Source organism: Rhinatrema bivittatum, chromosome 4, assembly GCF_901001135.1.
Source record: "Rhinatrema bivittatum chromosome 4, aRhiBiv1.1, whole genome shotgun sequence".
NCBI lineage: Eukaryota > Metazoa > Chordata > Amphibia > Gymnophiona > Rhinatrematidae > Rhinatrema > Rhinatrema bivittatum.
The window spans coordinates 240,828,625-240,851,226 of record NC_042618.1 but is presented as its reverse complement, the minus strand read 5'-3'; the positions used below and the strand labels follow the sequence as shown (position 1 = coordinate 240,851,226).

Below are 22,602 nucleotides of genomic sequence, written 5' to 3'. Positions count from 1 at the left end.
AGGGAGTACTCCATGGAACATAGCCTTGTCATGAGCCTGAACCAGTGTTCGTAGCAGGGGTCCGTTGCGTTCAGCCAGTTTTTCAAGATGACTTGCTTCCCCGCCACTCCCGCTTTCAGGATAAATAAGAGTGCGGGTTCTGGCGGTGCTACTGGAAGCGAAGTCGGGCTCCCAAACAACCACAAGTTGGGGTCCGGGGGCAAAGTGATTCGTAAAAAAAGTGAGCAGGCACAGGCTATTTTGTTCCAAAAAGACGAGCTTGAACTACAATCCCAAAAACAATGTTGATACCCACTGTCCAGATTGAGACATTTTGGGCAACTGGGGGAAGGGGCAATGTGCATTTTGTATGCTCGTGAAGGAGTGATATAGGAGCGCCAGAGAAATTTGTACTGCACCTCCCGCATCAATACACTATCTGCCACCGCACTTATTTTCTCAAAGCAGTTCACAAATTCAGTATAAGACAACAAAAACAGCGGCCAAGTTTGCCACTGAAGGTACAAGGAGTAGAGAGGGCGATTGTTCACCAAAGTCCCCACAGCTTTATAATATCCTGAAATGGAGGGCTTACCCCCCTGCCTCTTACTCAGTATTTCCCTAACTTTCCTAGTGTGCAAGGTTTCCACTATTGGAGGGCGGGACCGGCGAATGAAGTGTGTCAACTGTTGATAAGCATAGATGTCCACTGCCTCCAGCTGGTATCGTTCCCGGAGGGTGGAAAACGGTAGAACACCCCCTCCCGCCTCATCTAAGACATCAGAGAGATACACCACTCCCCGATCCTTCCATCTTTGAAAGACCCCTCCTCTAGCCCCTGGGGGAAATAACACATTACCTACAATAGTCAGTAAGGGTGTCTGTGTAGTCGGGGCGTTGCACAGTTTGCATAGGAAAAGCCACCCCTTTCTGCACGAAGTCACTAAGTCCAAGTCTCGCATAGCAGCCGGAACATGGCAGACGGGGAGCTGAAGCCATGGATTGAGGGAGGCCGCACGCAACCACTCAAGGAGGTATGCATGGGGAGTAAAAGATGAAGTCGTTAATGCCCAATCGCTGACATGACGGAGGCAACATGCTAGGTTATAAAGTTCCAAGTTCGGGCATCCCAGACCCCCTCCCCCCTCAGGGCCCATCAGCACCGACAAAGGTATGCGGGCCCTCTTGCCCTCCCAAAGAAAGGCACGGAGCGCCATCTGAAGGATTCGGTGGTCAGTCCTAGTGATCCAGAGTGGTGCCATCTGTAATACGTACAACCACTTAGGGACCAACATCATTTTGTATAATTGTATGCGCCCAGTGATAGACAAGGGAAGGGGCGTCCACCGTCTCAGCGCATCTAAAGTATACTTCATCAGCGGTTTTATATTAGCCCCATACAACCGCCCCCTCTGGCCGGGTACACAAATCCCCAAATAAGTAAGCGACCCCTCTGCCCACTGCAAAGGGAAGAGCCCCCCCCCAGCGGGCCCGTACAGCATTCGTAACATCCAACGCTGCAGATTTCATATAGTTGATTTTCAGGCCTGCAAAAAGACCAAAACGGCGTAATATGTCTAAGACCCTGGGCAGGGAGGTCTCAGGTTTAGTGATAAAAACTAACAGATCGTCGGCAAAAGCCGCTGTCTTAAACACGTGCTCGGGTCCGCCCACCCCAGCTATCAAGGGGCTGCTCTCTAGTTTCCGAAGGAGAGGGTCCAGAGAAAGAATGTATAGCAAAGGCGATAAAGGGCACCCCTGCCGGACTCCTCTCTGAACCGTCACCGCCCCGGAGAGACACCCATTGACCAGAATACGAGAACAGGGGTCATGATATAACAGGGTCAGATATCTCAAAAAATCGCCCTGTATACCAAACCGCTGTAGGACCGAAAACAAGTAATGCCATTCAACCCGGTCAAATGCTTTCTCCGAGTCTAGACTGATGGCCAGAGCCGGGATGTCATGGTGCTGGCATAATGTGATGGCCGTCAACAGTTTTATCAGATTTGCAGTAGGTTTTCGGCCTTTAACAAAGCCAGCCTGACTCGGAGAAATCAGCCGGGAGAGGAAAACATTCAGTCGCTCTGCAAGGATCTTAGCTAAAATTTTATAATCGCAATTTAGCAGTGAAATGGGCCTGTACGAGGCCGGGTCGGTAGCGTCCCTGCCTGGTTTGGGTAAGACGATAACATGAGCTTCATTAAAGGTAGGCGGGAAAGCCCCTTCAAGAAGGCCTGCTTCATAGTATTTAGTGAGTGGGGTTAAGATGAGGGGAACATAATCTTGTAAAACTCATAAGAGAGGCCGTCTGGGCCAGGGGATTTTCCGGTATGAGCTGCACTAACAACCTGTTCAATCTCGTAGTTCTGCAGAGGGCGGTTCAAGAAAACTCGCTGGGATGCATTTAGGGTCGGGAGCGAGAGGTCTTGAAAGAACACTGCCTCCTCGGTGTGCGCCTCCGAAGTTTCCGAAGAATAGAGTAGGCTATAAAATTGTCTAAACACTTCACTAACTTCTTTCTCATTAGCTGTGGCCCCTCCCGTTTTCGTGGTCAATCTTGCTACAAAAGACCGGGGGCGCTGTGTTCTGGTTAAATTCGCCAGAAGTCGGCCCGGTCGATTTCCAAACCGAAAAAAGACCCGTTGTCTCCTCCAGTCAAGAGCCCGTGCCCGTTGATCTAAGAGGGTATTAAGCCGTCCCAATACACTATAATAGGCTGCCCTCGCTTTGTCAGTATTCTGAAGCAACAGGGCATCTTTTTTTTCTTTCAATAAGGCTTCGAGTTGCAAGATTGTTTGGTTAATTTGTTTAGTTCGCATATGTACATAGGAAATGATCTCCCCTCTCATCACGGCCTTTGCCGCCTCCCAATATAAATGTGGGGCTTCCGCGTGCAGGCTATTATAGAGGGCATAATCTTTCCATTTGTCCCTGAGGAACTGCTGGAATCGCCTGTCATCCTTTAAAAAAACAGGGAAGCGCCAGATCCGTGCTCGATGGGCGGAAGATTGTGAATGCAGCTCCACCGATATAGGAGTGTGGTCTGAGATAGAGTGCGCTTCTATAACGGCTTTCCTTACTGCAAAAAAGGCACTCTGGGAGATAAGGATATAATCAATTCGCGAGTGCGTGCCGTGGGCTCGAGATATGTGGGTATAATCACGCTCTGTGGGGTGTAGCGTCCGCCACACATCGAGTAGATCAAGTTGGTGACAGAGGTAGGCTACTCCTCTCCGCCTTTGCCCCGGGGGGTCTGGCGTGGATGTGCTTTTATCTATTAAGGGATCATGTACAGTATTGAAGTCTCCCGCTACATACAAAGTACCTTTTGCATGGAGTTGAAGCAAATTACAAAAATCTACAAAAAATTTGTGTGTGTAAGTGTTGGGGGCATAGATCGAACAGATGGTGACCACTTGACCGTCCCATTCACCCACTAAAATAATATAACGGCCTTCCGGGTCGGAGAGTGTGTGCGTCACCTGCAGGGGCACTGCTTTATTGATCAAGATTGCCACACCCCCTTTACGGTTGCACGCTGCTGCATATTCACATCTGCCGACCCATTCTCGTCTAAGTTTGCTGCTCTCTAGCGCTGTGAGGTGGGTCTCTTGGAGACACACGATATCAGCATGGAGCCTCCTAAGACGTGTTAGTACTTTGCTTCTTTTTACAGGGGTACCCAACCCATTAACATTCCATGACACTAGATTTAACATTTGTTAAAACATGTAAGTTCTAAACTGCAGCACAAAAGATTCCACAGTTTCTGGGGGAAGGGCTCCCAGCCTAACCCTCCCTCCCCGCACCTTCCGGGCCCAGGTCCCCACAAATACAAGCTAGGCGCCCAAAGCTCGACGTACCGTGCATGTCCGAACAAGTCACAGGAAACAGTAATTATGCCAGTATTGTCCACCCGGTCCCCGACTTCCCCCCAATCCCCTCCCTCCCCCCCCCCCGCCCCACCCCCCCCATGTATCTCCCCCCCCCCCGCCCCCCCAGTCTCTCTCCCACATCCCCTCCCTCCTCCAGTCCCCGCTACCCAACTCTGGGTCAGGGGGTGTATAGGCTACCCCCGCCCTAAACCTGGATAGTCTGAAGAGTGTACGCTCTCAGAGCGTTCGGGTGCTCCGCCTCCGCCAAGCACAAGAATCCAAAGTCTGTGGTTTCACATTCTGCCATGGATAGAAGAATAGAAAAATCTTGCCATAGTAATACAGGTAGAGAGTCCGAAAAGTATAGTCACCAGGTGTGTGCCTGATCTCGCTGCACTGCCTCTCCTGTGCACCGGCGCTACCGGACAGAAAGAGCCCCCTACTACTTCAGGGGGGGTTCCCCTCCGCCAACAGGCCGGCACACAATATTAGGCCGCAAGTACATGGCTCTCCAGTCCGCCTTCCTCCCCGTATGGGTCCGTAGCTATGAATAAAGTGTACTGTCCTAACTGCTCCCTCGGGAGTGCGGAAAGAAAAAGGAACAAAGAAAAAACCAATAACATCCAACGGAACGGAATAACACTGCCAAGTTTTTGCAGCAGAAAGTCAACAATTCCTGACCTGTGCCTGGAAACGGACGGGCTCCGTCCAGGCCACAGTGCAGTATCTCAGCGTAGGGGGTTCTCCGCATAAAGACACATGGCAAGCTCAGCCGTTATTCCCCTGCAAGAACTTCTGCGCCGCTTCTGGGTCTGTAAAGCTGTGCTGCTTCCCGTCGCGCCAAATTTTAAGAATCGCCGGGTAATGGAGCGCAAACTTTATCTTGCCTTCGAAGAGTTTCGAACAGACAGGTGAGAACTTCTTCCGTTGCTGTGATACCAGTACTGAGTAATCTTGTGCAATCCTTATTTTCTGTCCTTGATATAAAACGTCTTGGCATTTCCTATAAGCAATCCAGATACGCTGCTTAACTGCCGAATTCAAGATTTTGGCTATGGCTACTCGAGGGCGTGTGTCCGACGGCCTACGGGCCCCTAGGCGATGCGCTCTCTCGATTTTTAAACTGTCTTTAAGGTCATCAAGGCCCACCGCTCCCGGCAGCCACGATTCCAGGAAATCCCCGAGCCCCTGTTCATCTAATACTTCTGGGAGCCCCAAAAAGCGAAGATTGTCGCGCCTTAGCCGGTTCTCCATATCTTCCAACTTTTCTTGGCACTGCTGCACTGCTGTAGTGTGTGCCTGGACCGTGCCCTCCATTTTGGCCACCCGATCTTCCGCGTCTCCTACCCTCCCTTCCAGCTGATCTATGCACGGAGTAAGATCTGATATCGCCGATTTTACCTCTTGCAGTTGCTGGGCAATCCCTGCCAGTTTCGCGTCTAATGTGGCTTCCAAAGTTTGTTGTAAAACCTCTACCGTCAAGGGTAAACCCCCGGAAAGCCGCGGTTCGCTGACTCCCGGCGCCATCTTGGGGTCTGCGGGCTTTTGTTTGTCCTTGTCCTTTTCTTTTTTTCCCCCTCTAGCTGCCATTACCGGCGACGTTTTGTTCATAAAATGAACAATCGACATGTACAAGGGGTCAGCAGCGCACTGGTACACAGATTCTTGTTAGCCGTTAGTCGATGCCGGTAGATGCAGAGGCGTAGCACCCGGAGCTAAGGGAGAACGTGTCCGCCCTAGCACATCGCCCCACGTGACTCTCATCAATGTGATGTTTAATGATGGCTTTATCTGGGTCTTAAATATAAATAGAAAACTGCTAAAAGCTTGCCTCAAAACAGCTAAAACAGGGCAGTTCATAGGAATTTAGGTACCTCCATAACCCTATTCTTTCTTTACTACTGATCCTTTCAAAAACAGAATACTGGATTTTGGGTCTGTTAGGCAGAGGAGAAAAGATTTTGATATATTTAAAAAATATACATTTTATTTAATTTTTTATAAATAAAATGGGCAGACTGAACAAGCCTATCGATATTTATTTGCCGTGAGTTTCTCCATTTCTTTAAGCAAGTTTTACAGTAGAAAGGGTAAGCTCTAGTGGGAAAAATGAGGCAACTTTTTAAAAACACAAATCCATTCTTCTTGTTCTCATGCTATAAAATGGTATAGTGTGCCATTTATGTCAAGTCTCACAAAGTAGTGCATCAAGACCCATTAGCATAAGTAGGCCCAAGCCTGATCAATAGTTCAAAGGTCATTTCTGAGATGTATTCATCCATGCTTCACAAGTACAAAGAAGTTTTAGACAATGGCAGAAGAAAAATGTTGCATCCCTCTGAGAGGGTTTTTCTAAGAACAAAGTAATTGTTCATTAGAAGGCATAGTTAGCTCTGCCAATGAACAAACATAACCATGAGCCTTATTGGCAAAAGGGAGAGATTTAAGATTTTGGTGCTCGTAGCCAGAATGCCATGGTGGTGTACCTTAGAAGCTGAGTCAGTGCACAGCTCTAAAGGAAGCAGCATCAGACTCCTCCTTGGACCATGTATTTGGCATTTTCAAAACCTGCCACCCTAGGTAGCTCCCTTTATTGCCTATTCCTAAATCTGGGCCTGATTAGCAAGATACACACTTTGCAGGTGGACTATAGATATATGTACTTTGTTGAATGTAACTCTGCCCTCCTATCAGGAGGATGTAGCTGATAGACTCTAGTAAATGAACAGGTCTCTTATTATTTTGTCTCACAGCTGAACCCAGGACCAAACATCAAATCTCTGTTTCACAGATGAGCATTAGTGAGGTGTGAAGATTTCCAAGGACTGTAAAAACATATTACAATAATAACTGACCTTAGGCAGATATGGTATTGGTTTGTGTTAAATTATGAAGTGATTTGCCCATGATCACAAGGAGTGTTTGTGGGATTTGAACCCTGACTTCTCTGGTTTTCAGCCTGCTGCTCTAACCACTAAGCTACTCCTTTACTCCACACCTAGAGCTAGCCATCAGACTAAGATCTGAAAAACACAGGTAGACTTTAAAAGGAGTGCTCATGCGCCCATAAATGTGCATATTGAGCAAGCGAGCAAAAATATGCTCAATTTTTTATCATGCGTGCAAGAGATATGGGAGGTGGAAGAGGGGAGAGAGAGAGAGAAAATCTGACACTCTACATATCTCCCACTGTAAGAGAGGCACTTTCAACTCAGGGTTGGGTTATTCTGGGGGGGGCCAGACCAATGTAACACCGCCCCCAAAACCCACCCTTCGTTGAAAGTGCCCCTCTTACAGTGGGAGATATATAGAGTGTTAGATTATCTCTCTCTCTCCCTCCCCCACCTCCCCCAGTGTTCAGGATCCCTCTGGCCAAAATCTGCAGACTTACGCCTCATCAGGACCAGTAGTAAAGTTACACAGGTAACATGGTCCCATCCCTTTTCTGCCTCCTTATTTTTGATGCGCGCACAGGTATGTATGCGCATACTTCCCGGCTTCTTAAAATTCGCATTGCTCGCGCACGGCCCACAAATGCATGGTATGGGGCCATTTTTGCATGAGCAACGCTTTTAAAATCTACCTGTCAGTGTTTAGAACTTACATTTTGAGGGCTGAATGGAGTTCGCTCATGGTTCAAATTCATCCCTGGAATGATCACTGTCATTTTTCTGGGTCCCTTGAAACCAAGAACATTGGTCTCCTGGAAGACAGGGAGACAAAGGTTCATTAGGAAAGTTGCTCTTTAAAGAGAAAGCAGAATTGCTTACCTATAACAGGTGTTCTCCGGGGACAGCAGGATGTCAGTCTTCAAACATAGGTGACATCATCCAATGGAGCCCAGCACAGAAATTTGATCTCAAAGATTCTAGAGCTTTCAGCATGCTCTATTGAGCATGCATAGCTGTAGCCCCCCTCCTGTCTCTCAGGCAGAATCCCTCAGTCCATGATATAGCAACTGCATGGAAAAACCAATTCCCAGGGGAAGTGGGTGGGTTTCGTGAGGACTGACATCCTGCTGTCCTCGGAGAACACTGTTGCAAGTAAGCAACTCTGCTTTCTCCAAGGACAAGCAGGATGGCAGTCCTCACACTTGGGTGATTCCCAAGTTAGAGGCTGCTGAAAAGCAAGAAAAATGGAGGAAACCCTTCGGTGTGGAAGCACCATTTCCCCCCCTTTTTCGTGAGGCAGCCAACCTATAAGGGCTCTAGGAGGGAAAAGAGTTAGGTTTTTACCACAAAGAGAATGAATGACAGAGATACGCAGCAAGACATCTGAAGGCGGGGCTTAAGGCGTGTTTGAGGTGAGAAGCCCACTAAGTTGCACAAAAATGAACACAATCAAGAGCTTCCTAACAGTGAACTCTGACTAGCACCAGTAGGCCTAGGACCTAGAGGGTTCAGGCAAAGGCATATATTTTCAAGTACAAGAGAAAAAAGTACTTGGATCAGGTCCGCAAAGTTTTTTTGTTTTTTTTTTTGTCACAAGACAACTGAAAATCAGCTGGGGTTGGAGAGATCATCAGAAAAAAAACTGCAGTTTTATTATAAACCGAGTAACAAGATGGATTGGGTGTGCAGAGTGACATTCAAAGTATGTTCAAAAGAAACAGTGGTGGCAAAAAGTATCCAGGTCTGCAGCAGACAAGTAGAAGATCTGACCTCCAAGGTCAGATGGGATAAAAATCCTGAGTGCTGAGGCATAAAGGGCTACTTTTCCCCAGGGAGCCCCATGCCAAGATGCTGAGCAGGGCAGCGAGCCACTGTCAAAAATCAGCTGAATGATGTATTTCACCATCAGGGGAAGCCAGGTGAAAGGCACCTCGGCCAGTGAACTGGCCAAAGCAGAGAAAGGATCACATACCCTTCAGTGAAGGCATATGTGACAACCACTCTCATGCTCCCCGTGGCTTCCTCCTGGACTGTCTGACTGAAAATCAGAAGCGGTACTGGAATTTCCTGGCAGACCCCTGGGCTGCTGGACAAAGGAGACAACCTTTAGGCTACAGTAAATACAGATGGGAGACTTTCCAACCATACGACCCCCCTGCCAATACCAGCAGGGAGTTGCCGCTCAGGCAGGTACAACCCATCTCCCCTCAATAAAGTTACTGAGAGAGTCCTAGACTTCAGCAGGATGAGAACAACCTGAAGAAGAAGTTCATAAACTTCTCTGCTGAGAACAAAAACAGGAATGCTGCAAGAGGCATCCCCTGTGGAAGAGGACTTCTTCACTGATCTGGGAACCCTAAGGGTACCAGAGAAGGAACAATCTGATCCACAAAGCTGACTGCCCACCAACTGAATCTAGATATCAAACCTATGGCTCAAGATAACCCGTTGTTCCACCTGATAATGTCGTAGCACACCAGCGGAACTATCTGCATGGATACAGACTGCCTTGTCTGCCAACGAACGCGTCTACCGACAGGGTCACCTCTGAAAGAGGAGAAAAGAACCCATAAGTGACTGTAATATGGGTAGGAAACCACTTTCCCATGATCCTCCATCCCCAACCCAAGTCGCCCTAGATAATGTGAGCTGTTGGAAGGCAAACATGCCAGTGAATAAATAGAGAGAGTTTCAGAAGTAGCGTTCTACCCAACTCGACATCGATGAATAGGAATGGCACAAAGTGAAACAGCACATTGTGCTCAGCAGGTATCCACGCCACCCTCAAGAAAGGAATCCTCATCTGCTACTAGGGAGCAGATTTCCAGGAGAGGGAATCCCCGACCCTACCTTGGATTCCCAATCTGGGTAGCACATCACTTTCCACAAGGCAACCCCACTGTGCAATAGTGCAACGGGGAAGAGAGTGCTCCCAGTGTGTGGTTTTTAGAAACTGTGCGAAAAGAGAGGTGGCTGCCACTCAGAGGCTAAGCCAACCTGGAGGATGGGATGTGAAAAACAGACCATTCTCTGAGCAGAAAACAAAGCATCAAGCAGGAACCTACTGAAGGCATCTCTCAAAAGCCAAAAGTCAGACCTCTCACCCTTGAGGCAGGGGGAGAGCGCACTGTTCGACCAGATCAGTTCAATTCCGGAAACCCTTTCACTCTCCAGAAGAAAGTGGGGCACAACTGTTGACCTATAAGGTCTTCATGGCAACCGGAACAGTTGCTCCTGGCTGCCTATGGAGACACTAGGGCTAACATGGCAGCCAGGCATAGGCGGTTGGCCACATGTGAGATATCACCACTGGTGTCCAATAACACGCCCTGGTACCAGACACATAAAGGCACTAAAATGCACCCCTGACGCCACCTACTGATGGCTCCTGCTAGTGATCAAGAGCTACTGCCATGACACACCTGCCACAGGCAGTCCAGCATGCGAGATATCTTGGTATGCACAATGATGGTGCACGATACCTGGGACGTCGTGTCGTACTTATCACATGCAATGGGTAGGAATCTCGGTGAACATGTGATGATGTGGTAGTGCCGCTATTCACAGCACCCCAGCACAGTGATGGTAGTGCCATGGCGGTGTGCCTGGCAAACAGAGACATAGATGACCCTCGCCAATGGCAACCCCGCTGCCAGCACTCCACTGTCCTGATGATGCACTATGACAGGAGCGGTGCTCACTGTGCATAAATGAGGTCAATGGTGCAGACTGTCTCGTCTTATGTCGCTTGGAGGCACCCTTTGATAGTGGTGCATCCATGGTGTTCCCGACACTTGCTGGCATTCTGCGACACCCACATGCCTGATGGAGAGGACACCTGTGGCACTCAATGACATGGAAGGTGCTTTCGGCACCCATCGACGTGCCTGGCATGCAATGGCAACCATGACACTCAACGGCATCCATAGGACGTGATAGCAACCAGGATGCTCAAAGGCAATCATGGTGTGTGTCAGCAAACATTGGCACCTGATGGTGCCCAGATGCTTTTGGTAAACATGGCATTCTATGTGCATGATAGGTGCATGATGGTGGTGCAGTTTGCGAATTTGAGCGAACTAGCATCGGTGTTTCCCAAGACATGCCTCATGTGGTCAGACATTATCCACCTTTCAAAATGGAATGAAAGCAGACTACGGAAACAGGGCTGCAGGAAGATCAACAGACAAGTCGGCCGGCTTGTAAGCTCGGAGGTGCACAGATAAAGCACGAATGGACTGACGAGACATGTGACGGCCTATACCGGCAAGACCAAGTACACCTCTCGGAGATTGGATATGACCTTTTCAATAACAACATTCAAGAGGCCCTGGAAAAATTTTTCTCTTGAAGGACGACACAGCTTTATGGTGGGGCATGAGGCAAGTGTACTAGCTCATGCCAGTAGTGGATGCACAAGCCGGTGGGGCGACTTTATCGACCCGGGTGGGGCCCCCTTGCTTAGAAATCACGGCGGGGGGCAGGGCATAAGGGACTGCCTTGCTAGGAAACATGGCTGGCAGCCCCAGGGGGCACCGGTTTGGTGCTGGGAATGTATTTCCCGGAGGCACCGGTTTGGTGCCGGGAGTGTATTTGGCTCGCACTAGTGTTGATTAATATTTTGTTAATAACAATAAAGCTGCAGCCTTCTTCATCCACTCAGTTTGGTATGTGCAATTGCTTTCAGTCATGGTGACATCCGGGGGGGGGGAGGGGGAAATAGCCCGAGGCATTGGTGTCGGGTCTCTGCATCAAAGCTCTTCTAAGGTGGCCTGTGATCCAGGCATGTGATTCATGTGTGATTATTCAAATGGATTATTTTTTATAAACTCAACTTTAACTATAACAATTATATTCCTTTACATAACACTCCCTTGTCTCATCTGAACAGCCAGGGTCATTCTAAAAGTTTTGCTTTTATTTTTTGCAGTTTAATCTGCTTGACTTATTGTGGTAGCAAGAACTGAAAAGAAGATGTACTGGGACTATAAAGAAGCCTGGAGTAATTCAAAAGCTGAAAATGTCACTTACATAACAAATGGCTGCAAGTTCTTGTCGGGGACTGGAATTTTCCAGCAGTCCCTGTGCCTTGGTTGGGCTTACCCCGCTGTCATACACTGTGAACTTGGTTCCCATAAGGTTGGACCTGGGATCAGGAGAAAAAACAGAGACAGGATAAAGCTTCCTCTGTTCCTTTAATGCCTAGAAACCTAGGTCTATTAAGAATGCAAGTTCCTCTCCAAAAATACATTGTGTATGCCAAACTTAGGCATTTCAGAGTCCCAAAATGTACTAATGCTTGAGAAATAAATATGCAACATGGAAAGGCTTTCTGGACCGTGCTCTGGCTGCTCATCACAGTAACATTTATTTATTTCTTTATAAGATTTATATCTTTATTTATTTATTTATTTATTTCAGGATTTATATACCGGAGGTTCCTGTATAATATACATATCACCCCGGTTTACAATGAACAGTAACCTTCGCTTCAAGTTAGCGGTTTACAATGAACATAGTTAATCTTGCCACTTCCGATACAATAGTCCATGGCAGGTTACAATTTAATATTCATAAAATATAATAACATAAGTAAATCAAATACTTTATCATAAACCACATTCTGACAAAGTTTTCAATTGTTTTCTAAAAATTTTTGTCACACTCTTTTCTCAAATCTACAGGAAGAGTATTCTACATAAAAGTTACCGAGAAAAAAACCCACTTTTCCTGATTAACTGTGATCGATAATCATGATGAGGGGTTAACATAAGCAACTCAGTGTCTTCAGACTTTAAGGACCTCTTTGGCACATATCATCGTAACTTAGTTGCCACCATACATTTGTACTCCAAATGAAGCAAATCTATGCACAAGTACCATCATTTTAAACCGTGACTGATGGCTTACAGGAAGACAATCATAATAAATGATGGTAGATAAAGACCCAAATAATCCATCAGTCTGCCCAAGAGCTAAAACCAGATATTACTGATTCAAGAATCACCATTGCCATTCTAAAACCAAGTACGATTTTTTATTTGCCTGCAGCAACAATATTTCTCATTAATGGCAAGAATGAGCATGGGTTTTCTGGGCGGGGCCAACAGTTCTGCATGTAACTTTGTGTTTTAAAACTGAGAGCCGCAGTACCCAGCAGCTTGTTAGCTGTGTAAATTTACTGCTGCTCCTTTTGAGGAGCAAGTCTGCAGGTCTAGCATTTTATGGCTTATATGACAGGGTGAGGGGTTTGGGTCAGCTGGGGGGCGTGCAGCATGAAGAACAAGTCTGGATGACCTCGAGACTGACTGGGCAAACTGATGGACTAATTGGAATGTCCATACCTGGGAATTTTTGACTTCCAGTCACCCTGGGGGGGTGGCAACTGCACAGTGGGACCGGATGCTGACAAGTTTGCTCTCATAAACACTCTTACATGTTCACACTTACTTTCTCTGTTCATTCTCTCACATGTCCATTTACACCTTTACTTCTGCCATCCTCACACTCACATCTCTCCCTCTTCCATACACACATGCCCACTCACTTTTATACCCATGCTCACTTGCACTCAGCTCCCTCCTACTCACCTACATACACTCTCAGATCTCTTCTTCCTACACAAATACACACTCACTCACTCACTCTCACAGACATACTCATTCATTCTCTCTCCCCCCCTTTCAAAACACACTAGCAACAGCAGACTAACTTGAGCTCCTGGAGCAGCAGCATCCTCTTCCTTCTCCTCCTGTGCTGTGGAAGTGAATGCTACCCGTTTCTTACTCCTCGTTTGATGCACGGGTAGGAAATCACAATATCGATTGGCCAAGGCAAACAGGATGGGGTGGGCAAGTGGCTGGATAATGCCTACAGTTCGGACACTCTAAGTGCAGAACAAATCGCCTCAAGAAACACCGTTTTCAACAAAAGTAACCTCAAGGACAGGCTATGCAGCAGAAAAAGGTGGGACCCGCTAGGAACTCCTAATCCAGATTAAGACAGCACAAGGGTACTGGCAACTACAGGGGAGGATGAAGATGCTTCACCTCTTTTAAGAAACGAGCCACATCTGGATGAGCCAACAAGGGTCCACCATTCACCTGACCTCGGAAACAGGCAAGAGCCGCCACCTGTACCTTCAATGAATTAAGAGCCAACCCTTTTCTAAATCCATCCTGCAAAAATTCCCAAATGAGCGGGATCTTAACCGAACAAGGGAGAATCCCTCAATCCTCACACCAAGCCTCAAACATTTGCCAAACCCGCACATAGGCTAAGGAAGTGGAAAACTTTCTCGCTCATAGCAAGGTGGCAATCACGGCAATGGAATATCAATGCTTCAGCATCCGAGCCCTCTCAAGGGCCATACCATAAGACAAAATCAAGTCGGATCTTCGTGAAGAACAGGTCACTGCCATAGCAGATCCCTGTGAACTGGTAATTGGATAGGAGGGTCCACCAGGAACCTTCACAAATCTGCATACCACAGCCTCCTGAGTAAATCTGTGCCACCAGATTTACAGTAGCCCTTCTCTGGGCCGTCTCCATCCTGTCTCTATCCCTTTTGAGATAAGGGCTCCAGAACTGAACACAATACTCCAGGTCAGGCCTCACCAAGGACCTGTACAAGGGTATCAGCACCTCGATTTTCTTACTGGTTATTCCTCTCTCTATGCAGTCCGGCATTCTTCTGGCTTTAGCTATTGCCTTGTCACATTGCATTGCCATCTTCAGATCACCAGAAACTATCACCCCAAGATCCCACTCTTGGTCCGTGCACATCAGCCTTTCCCCCCCTCCTCCCCAATCTCATACCCTCTTTTGGATTACCACATCCCAGATGCATAACTCTGCACTTCTTGGCATTGAATCCCAGCTGCCAAATCTTCGACCACTCTTCAAGCTTTCGAAAATCACTTTTCATTCTTTCTACTCCTTCAGGTGTGTCCACTCTGTTGCAGATCTTGGTATCATCCACAATTAGACAAGCTTTACCTTCTATCCCTTCCACAATGTCACTCTCAAAGATATTGAATGGAACCGGTCCCAAAACCGATCCCTGTGGCACTCCATTTAAAACGGCTCTCTCTTCAGAGTAGATTCCATTTACCATTACATGCTGTCTCCTATCAGGCAACCAGTTTGTAAACCACTCCATCATCTTGGTGCTCACTCTGAAGCTTCTCATTTTGTTCACAAACCTCCTATGTGGAATGGTATCAAAAGCTTTGCTGAAATCCAAATAGATGACATTGAGTGCTCTTCCTCGATCCAATTCTCTAGTCACCCAATCAAAAAAATCAATCAGATTGTTTGACAGGACCTTCCTCTGGTGAATCCATGCTGTCTCGGTTCCAACAACTTACCAGATTGTAATCATTTCAACATCCTCCGGCAATAAATTCCAGAGCACTCCAATGTTTATCCTTTTCCACTGAGAAAATTGACCATTTAATCCTACTCTCTGTTTCCTGTCTTTTAACCAGTTTGTAATCCACAAAAGGACATTGCCTCCTATCCCATGACTTTTTAGTTTTCTTAGAAGCCTCATATGAGGGACTTTGTCAAACACCTTCTGTAAATCCAAATACACTACATCTACCGGTTCACCATTATCCGTATGTTTATTAATCCCTTAAAAAATGAAGCAGATGGGTAAATCCATGCTGACTGTGTTCCATTAAACCATGTCTTTCTATATGCTCTGTGATTTTGATCTTTAGAATAGTTTTCACTATTTTTGGGAAATCTGAGACGGTAACTCATCTCTATGAAAAAAAAGCAACATAGTTCTATACGGCTCCAGTTCCGGAGGAATTTCCCCATCCTCCAAGGAGTAAGGTTTGGTTTCATCATCCATGTCATCCGGGTTCCTATCAGCATGACCCGCAGCAGGTCTTGATGTACTTCGACGTTTACCCACTGCACCAGGTACGCGGGCACCTGCGATCCTGAATTGTTAAGATTGGCCAGGGCCAATGACTGTGCCTGAAGAAAGGACTGCAGTCCTTGAAAAAAATTCCACCCAAGAAAAAGGAGAGGGGTCCATGCTTTCTGGGGTTAACCCCAGAAGATCCTGTCAAGCACTGCACAGGCCCACCCACCAACTGGTTTCTAGGTCACTGAAACCATATACAATACAAGGGTCCAGGGCCGCCATCAGGGCAGTATTCTTGGGCCTGCAGTATGGGGCCCCAGGATCTACTGCCACATATGGGGGCCCGCCGCAGCCGCCAGGTGCGCTTGGGGGATGTATTAGTTCATGGCAAAGAGGCCCACTAAGGCTCTCTCCGACAGTCTGTCGCCCAGGGGCCTACTGAAACCTGGAGCCGGCCCTGGGTGCGGGCCCCAGAGAAGGGAGAGAATCAATGCTATGCGTGTCTTTTAGACACGCATAGCATTGATTTACAGAGCACCGCAGACAGAGACTCGTCCGCGCGCTCTGTCCTGCCAGCGTTCACTGTCTGACGCGGCTGTGACGTCACCGCCGCGTCAGACAGTATGCGCCGGCAAAGCGCGCGGGCCGTCGCTGTCTGCTTGCTGTATGGGGCCTCAAAATTCCTGATGGCGGCCCTGCAAGGGTCACACAGTTTATAGAAATGCACCCACAGACAAAATACTGAAAATACTGGGATCATTAAGCAGTCCAAGATAGGCAAAGCTAACAAATTAGTAAGTTTATTAACAAAAAATAGAAACAGTGAATGGAAAAAGATTAAATTTGCAAACAGGTACAAGTAAAACAACAAAGATTAAAACAGTAAAAGCTAGTTCAACACTTTCTACAATACTTATCTAGTGCCTGGGAGGGTCAAGAAAAAGACTGTCTAGATGAGCTGAACAGGGGTGTGCCACACATCTTGTCAGTCTATTCTCCCAGCTGAAACTAGAGAATTCTAGTGGTTTCAGGGCTAGTTTTATATCTGAAGGGTCAATCAGGGTTTAAAGTATGAACATTGGCTCTCTGATCAATGGCCTTCTGACAAGTAATAGTTTTCTGGCCAATGGCACTGTAGGATGTTACAGTCATTCAGATTCCTCAAGGACAGAGATGCATGCTGTCTGAGCCTCATTCTGAGTCAAGCCAGCATCCCAAGCCTCTGTTTGAACTACAGTGCAGAGGTCAAACATCAACTGTAGGCTGACTACCAGAAATGAGTTGTCTTTGGGGAGAAAACATAAGGCCTAAGGCAAAACAAGCAATTACAGTGCACAGAAAACCCCCTGATTCAGCACTGTACTTTTAGGACTTTCTTGCTGATCAGATGGTGTATCATTGACTGTGGATAGCAGAGTTGCTTACCTGTAAAAGGTGTTCTCCTAGGTCAACAGGATGTTAGTCCTCACATGTGGGTGACATCATCAGATGGAGCCCAGCACGGAAAACATGCCATTATCCGCACATCCACACGGGGTCCCCCTTTCAGTCTTGGATCATAGGATTCATGAGGAAAAAAATAAAACAACAAAACGCAGGAGAACCCAACTCCACGGGGTGGTGGACGAGTTTCCTGAAGCCTAACATCCTGCTATCCTAGGAGACCACTTGTTACAGGTAAGCAACTCTGATTTCTCCTTGGACAGCAGGATGGTAGTCCTCACATGTCGGTGAATACCAAGCAACAGGCTGCTCCTGGATACAAGAATGAACAATAGCTCCTAACTGGGTGCCAAAGGGCACAAGAAACTACGGTGCTGTTGGTAACAGAGGGAGGCAGCCTGAACCCTAACAATGGGCCCTAGGTAGGGAGAGTTGGGTTTAAGGCTGGAAGAGATTGTGAAGGACATATTGGCTGAAGCTACTGTCGTGCCGACCATCCTTGTCCAAGCAGTAGTGGGCAGCGAACATGTGTAAGGAACTCCATGTGGCAGCGCTGCAGATTTTGGCAACGGGAGCCACCTGCAAGTGAGCTACCGATGCTGCCATAGCCCTCACAGAATGATCCTTGACATGGCCTCCAAGCTGAAGGCCCGCTTGCGCATAGCAGAAAGATACAATCTGCCAGTCAGTTGGACAGAGTTTGCTTGCTTACCGCAATTCCCAATCTATTCTTGTTGAAAGATTTGAAGAGTTGTGTGGACTACCTGTGGGCTGTTGTGTATTCTAGGTAGAAAGGTAAGGCTCTTTTGCAATCCAAATTGTGCAGTGCCCATTCGCCCTTGTGTGAATGAGGCCTCGGAAAGAAAGTGGGCAGAATGATTGACTGATTGAAATGAAAATCAGTGACCGCCTTAGGCAAAAGCCTGAAGTGACCAAAGCCTAAAGCTCACTGACCCTGCGTGCCGATGTGACCACCACTAGGAAGAGAACCTTCCTGGTGAGGAACTTCAGATCACAGGAGCGCAGAGGCTCAAAAGGATCTTGCATGAGCTGCACCATTACCACATTGAGGTCCCCAGGCCAGAGGGGAGGCTTCAGCTGAAGCAGACCCCACATAAATTGCCCTTCTAAGGGCTGCACAGAGATTGACATACCAGCAACACTCTGATGGTAAGCACTGATGGCACTCAGGTCTACCCTGACTGAGTTGGTTTTTAACCCAGCCTCTGAGAGGTGCCACAAATAGTACAGCAGCTTCGGAATGAGACAGGCAAATGGATCCAAGCCACGACCCTCACACTAGATGGAGAACATCTTCCACTTCAGTCTGCAAGACTTCCTGGTGGAAGGCTTCCTAGAAACAACCAGCACTTCATCAGAGAGGTCAAGGGACTGCAGGACTAGACATCATCAGAGAGGTCAAGGGACTGCAGGACTGGACTCTCAACATTCATGCCGTCAAAGCTAACGACCTGAGGTTTGGATGGCGCAGCCTGGGGAGGTCCTCAGACTGATCGGATCTCTGACTGATACCAGACCTGTCTTGGTCAATAGGAAGCCACCAGGATCATGGTTCCTTTGTCCTGCTGGAGCTTCAAGAGAGTCTTTATTACTAGCGGAAGTGGAGGGTACGCATGCAGAAGACCCTTGCCCCAATGGCGGGTGAAGGCGTCTGAGGCTGGTAGTCCATCTGCTCTGAACAGGAAGCAGAAGTGACTCACTTTGCTGTTGCAAGGGGAAGCAAAGAGGTCCATGTCCGGGGTTCACCACAGGTGGAAGATCCGGTCCGCTACTGATTAATCCAGTGCCCACTCGTGCAGCTGGAACACTCGACTCAGGCAGTCCGCAACCACATTCTCTGTCCCTGCTAGGTACACTGCTCATAGGAGCATGCCTTGTGACAGAGCCCAGGCCCATTTCTGCACCGCCTCTTGACAGAGGAGGAACAAACCAGTGGCCCCCTGTTTGTTTATGCACCACATCGACACCTAATTGTCTGTCTGGATCAGGATCGCTTTGTGGGACAAGCGATCCCAAAATGCCCAAAGAGTGCAGCGGATTGCCTGAAGCTCCAGGAAGTTGATCTGGCATTGAGATTCTTGAACTGACCAGTGACCTTGGGTACAGAAGCTGTCCACATGTGCCCTCCAACCCAAGGTGGATGCATTGGTGGTCAGTATGACCTGGGGCGGGGGAACTTGAAACAGGACCCCTTGCTCCAGATTGGACAGGTCCTTCTACCAGGACAGGGAGACATGTAGAGGTGGCGAAATGCATCAAGGTCCTGGGTCACCTGTGTCCTCTGAGACCGCAATGCCCACTGCACTCTGCGCATGCGCAGATGGGCCAAGGGGGTAACATGGACAGATGCTGCCATGTGACCCAGAAAATGCAGCAGAAGGCGAGCCAAAATCTGCCAGTGTCAGCGGATCAAACTCGCAAGGGACAATAGGACGAGTACTCGATCGTAGGGCAGGAATGCTTTGGCTTGCACTTATCCAGTTTGGCCCTGATGAATCCCAGGTGTGGCGTTGGGATGAAATGAGACTTGGGGTAATTGATAACAAACCCCAGAGACTGCAGCACCACAATGGTCAGATTGAGTGTGCGTAGTGCACCCTCCTGAGTGGCAATCTTGACCAGCCAGTCATCGAGGTAGGGGAACACGTGCCCACCCTGATGGCAGAGGTGTGCCCCCACCATCGCCAGGCACTTGGTGAAAACATGAGGGACTGATGCAAGGCTGAATGGCAACACTCTGTACTGGAAGTATTCCCTGCCCATAAAAAATCGGAGATACTTCCTGTGACCAATGAAGATCTCGATGTGGGCTGATATATGTGCCTGAGCTTGAGATCAACATGGAGACGGCAACTGACTCAGAATCCTCTACTATCTTAGCCTTTCTGGCTATGTTAGCTTTAAATGCCCTTCTGAGCCTGACCTGGAGGAATTCCAAGGACATCTGGACAACATTTGAAGCTGGCGACAATTTGTGATGCCTAATTATAGGGTCACAAGAACAGAACCTCAGGCTAGAATGTCGATTACAGGGACATCTGAAAACACAGCCTAAGATATGAAGATTTCCCTGAGCAGCAAGATTTTAACAGAACAAAGGATTATCTAAAGAGTGATGGTAAATGGGCCCCAACTTGGAGAACTGGTCAGGGTAATGTAGGGATACTTTATCATGCTGTTGACATGGCAACCTATGTAAATAATATTCAGGTGGTTACGCAGCTTAAGAATTTCTGACCTAGTACTGTATTGTATTTTACCTATATAAGAAGGATCAGTTCATGTATACAGATGAGATACTAGTTGGTCAGTTTGTCAGAGAACTGGCAGCCAGTAGCTCCCAAGAATACTTATATTACTCAATAAAAAATTATACTTTCTACAAAATCTAAGTATAGTATTGTTGTGAACGTGGAGAAGTGCCATAAGCGTGTTTGGCGCAAGTGTAGTGCACCCTCCTGAGTGGCACTCTTGACCAGCCAGTCATCGAGGTAGGGGAACACGTGCCCTCCTTGACGGTGGAGGTGCACCCCCACCACCGCCAGGCACTTGGTGAAATCATGAAGGACTGATGCAAGGCTGAATGGCAACACTCTGTACTGGAAGTATTCCCTGCCCATAACAAATTGGAGATACTTCCTGTGACCAGGGAAGATATCGATGTAGGTGTCTTAAGTCGAGGGAGCACAGCCAGTCTCCTTTTCGCAGGAGTAGGGCAGGGTGCCTAAAGAGACTACCTTGAACTTTTCTCTTTGAAGAAACTTGTTCAAGGCTCTAAGGTCAGCAATAGGACAGAGGCCCCCTGTTCTCTTCGGTATCAGGAAATACCGAGAGTAGAAACACCGGAAAAGCTCAATGGCTCCAGTCATGTAAATGTGTAAATGTGAATCAGTTATTTACTCTTTCGGATAGTAGAAAGACTAGGGGGCACTCCATGAAGTTAGCATGGGGCACATTTAAAACTAATCGGAGAAAGTTCTTTTTTACTCAACGCACAATTAAACTCTGGAATTTGTTGCCAGAGGATGTGGTTAGTGCAGTTAGTATAGCTGTGTTTAAAAAAGGATTGGATAAGTTCTTGGAGGAGAAGTCCATTACCTGCTATTAATTAAGTTGACTTAGAAAATAGTCACTGCTATTACTAGCAACGGTAACATAGAATAGACTTCGTTTTTGGGTACTTGCCAGGTTCTTATGGCCTGGATTGGCCACTGTTGGAAACAGGATGCTGGGCTTGATGGACCCTTGGTCTGACCCAGTATGGCATTTTCTTATGTTCTTATGTCATTAGAAGGGCGGAGAGCTCTGTTGAAAGTATTTCCTGATGAGCGGATGAGGCCCATGACGGATATGGGGGAAAGTCCGTGGGGACATCCCTGAAGTTTAGCTTGTATCCTTGGCAAACAATAGAGAGAACCCACTGGTCTGAGGTAACATGGGGCCAATGTTCCACAAAAAGATGCAGCCTGCCACCAACTGGAGGGCAGGGTGCTGAGGGTATAGCAGTCTGGCTCATGCTCCCCCGCTCCCAGTTAAAACCCCGTAGCGGGGCTCTGCTGGGGGGCTGGCTGAGTCCTGGGGGCACTCTGCTGCTTGGAGCGACCCGGGGAAGCCACGTGTGGCGTGCGTACCCTCGAGGCAGGAGGTAATATTTCCTCTGGCGTTAGGACTTCCTAGAGCCCTGTTGTGAGGATTTTCTAACTGAGGACAGTGGGTCAGAGGTACTGGCAGAAAGGTGCTGAAGGGTCTCATGTTGGTCCTTCAGCTGGGCCACCGCGTCCCTGAACTTATCCCCGAAGAGATTCTCCTCCGTGCAGGGCAGACCTGCCAGCTTCTCCTTGACCTCCGGATGAAGGTCCTATGCACAGAGCCAAGCCATCCTTCGGGTGTCAATGCCTGCTGCGGCCATCTTGGCTGCCATCTCAAAAATATCGTAGGTGAATCTCACCTCATATTTACCCACCTTCAGACCCTTCTGTATCACCGCCAAGGTGTCCTGCTGCTGTTTAGGCAGGTGCTCCAACAGTTCCTGGACTTGCTTCCACAAGTTCCGGTTGAACTGGGTCATATACAGTTGGTAGGAGGCAATACGAGCAATGAGCATAGCACCTTGGTAGACCTTCCTACTCAGAGTGTCTAACGCCCGATGCTCTCAACCTGGAGGAGCAGAGGCATTGGTGCGGGAGTGCTTGGCTTTCTTGAGGGAGGCAACACCTCCCACAAATAGATGAGGGAGGTGTTGCCCCTCAAATCCCAACGCATGTTGTACTAAATAAATCGCATCCGCCTTCCGATTGATCGGAGAAATGGTCACGGTGTATTACCAGATCCTGAGGAGTAGCTCCTTGAAAATGTCATGGACTGGGATCGCCACTATTTCCTTTGGGGCAACCACAAACTGGAGTTCTTCCAGCATTTTGTGCCGGGCATCCTCCTCAGTGAGGAGCTGAAATGGAACAGCCTCCGCCCAGACAAAGCCCGTAAAGGAAAGGTCTTCTGGGGAAGACCT

At 47.9% G+C, this 22,602-nt stretch overlaps 1 protein-coding gene across 2 annotated transcripts in view; it reads right to left on the bottom strand.

Moving 5' to 3' along the window:
- Positions 1-22,602, bottom strand: part of TULP3 (TUB like protein 3) — a 186,380-nt gene that overhangs the window by 26,592 nt on the left and 137,186 nt on the right. For both annotated transcript variants that reach the window (XM_029599970.1, XM_029599971.1), the window contains exons 8-9: positions 11,780-11,894; positions 7,462-7,560 (exon numbers count right to left, since the gene is read on the bottom strand). In XM_029599970.1, coding sequence (XP_029455830.1) covers positions 7,462-7,560; positions 11,780-11,894 — 214 coding nt within the window. The remainder of the gene's footprint in view (positions 1-7,461; positions 7,561-11,779; positions 11,895-22,602) is intronic.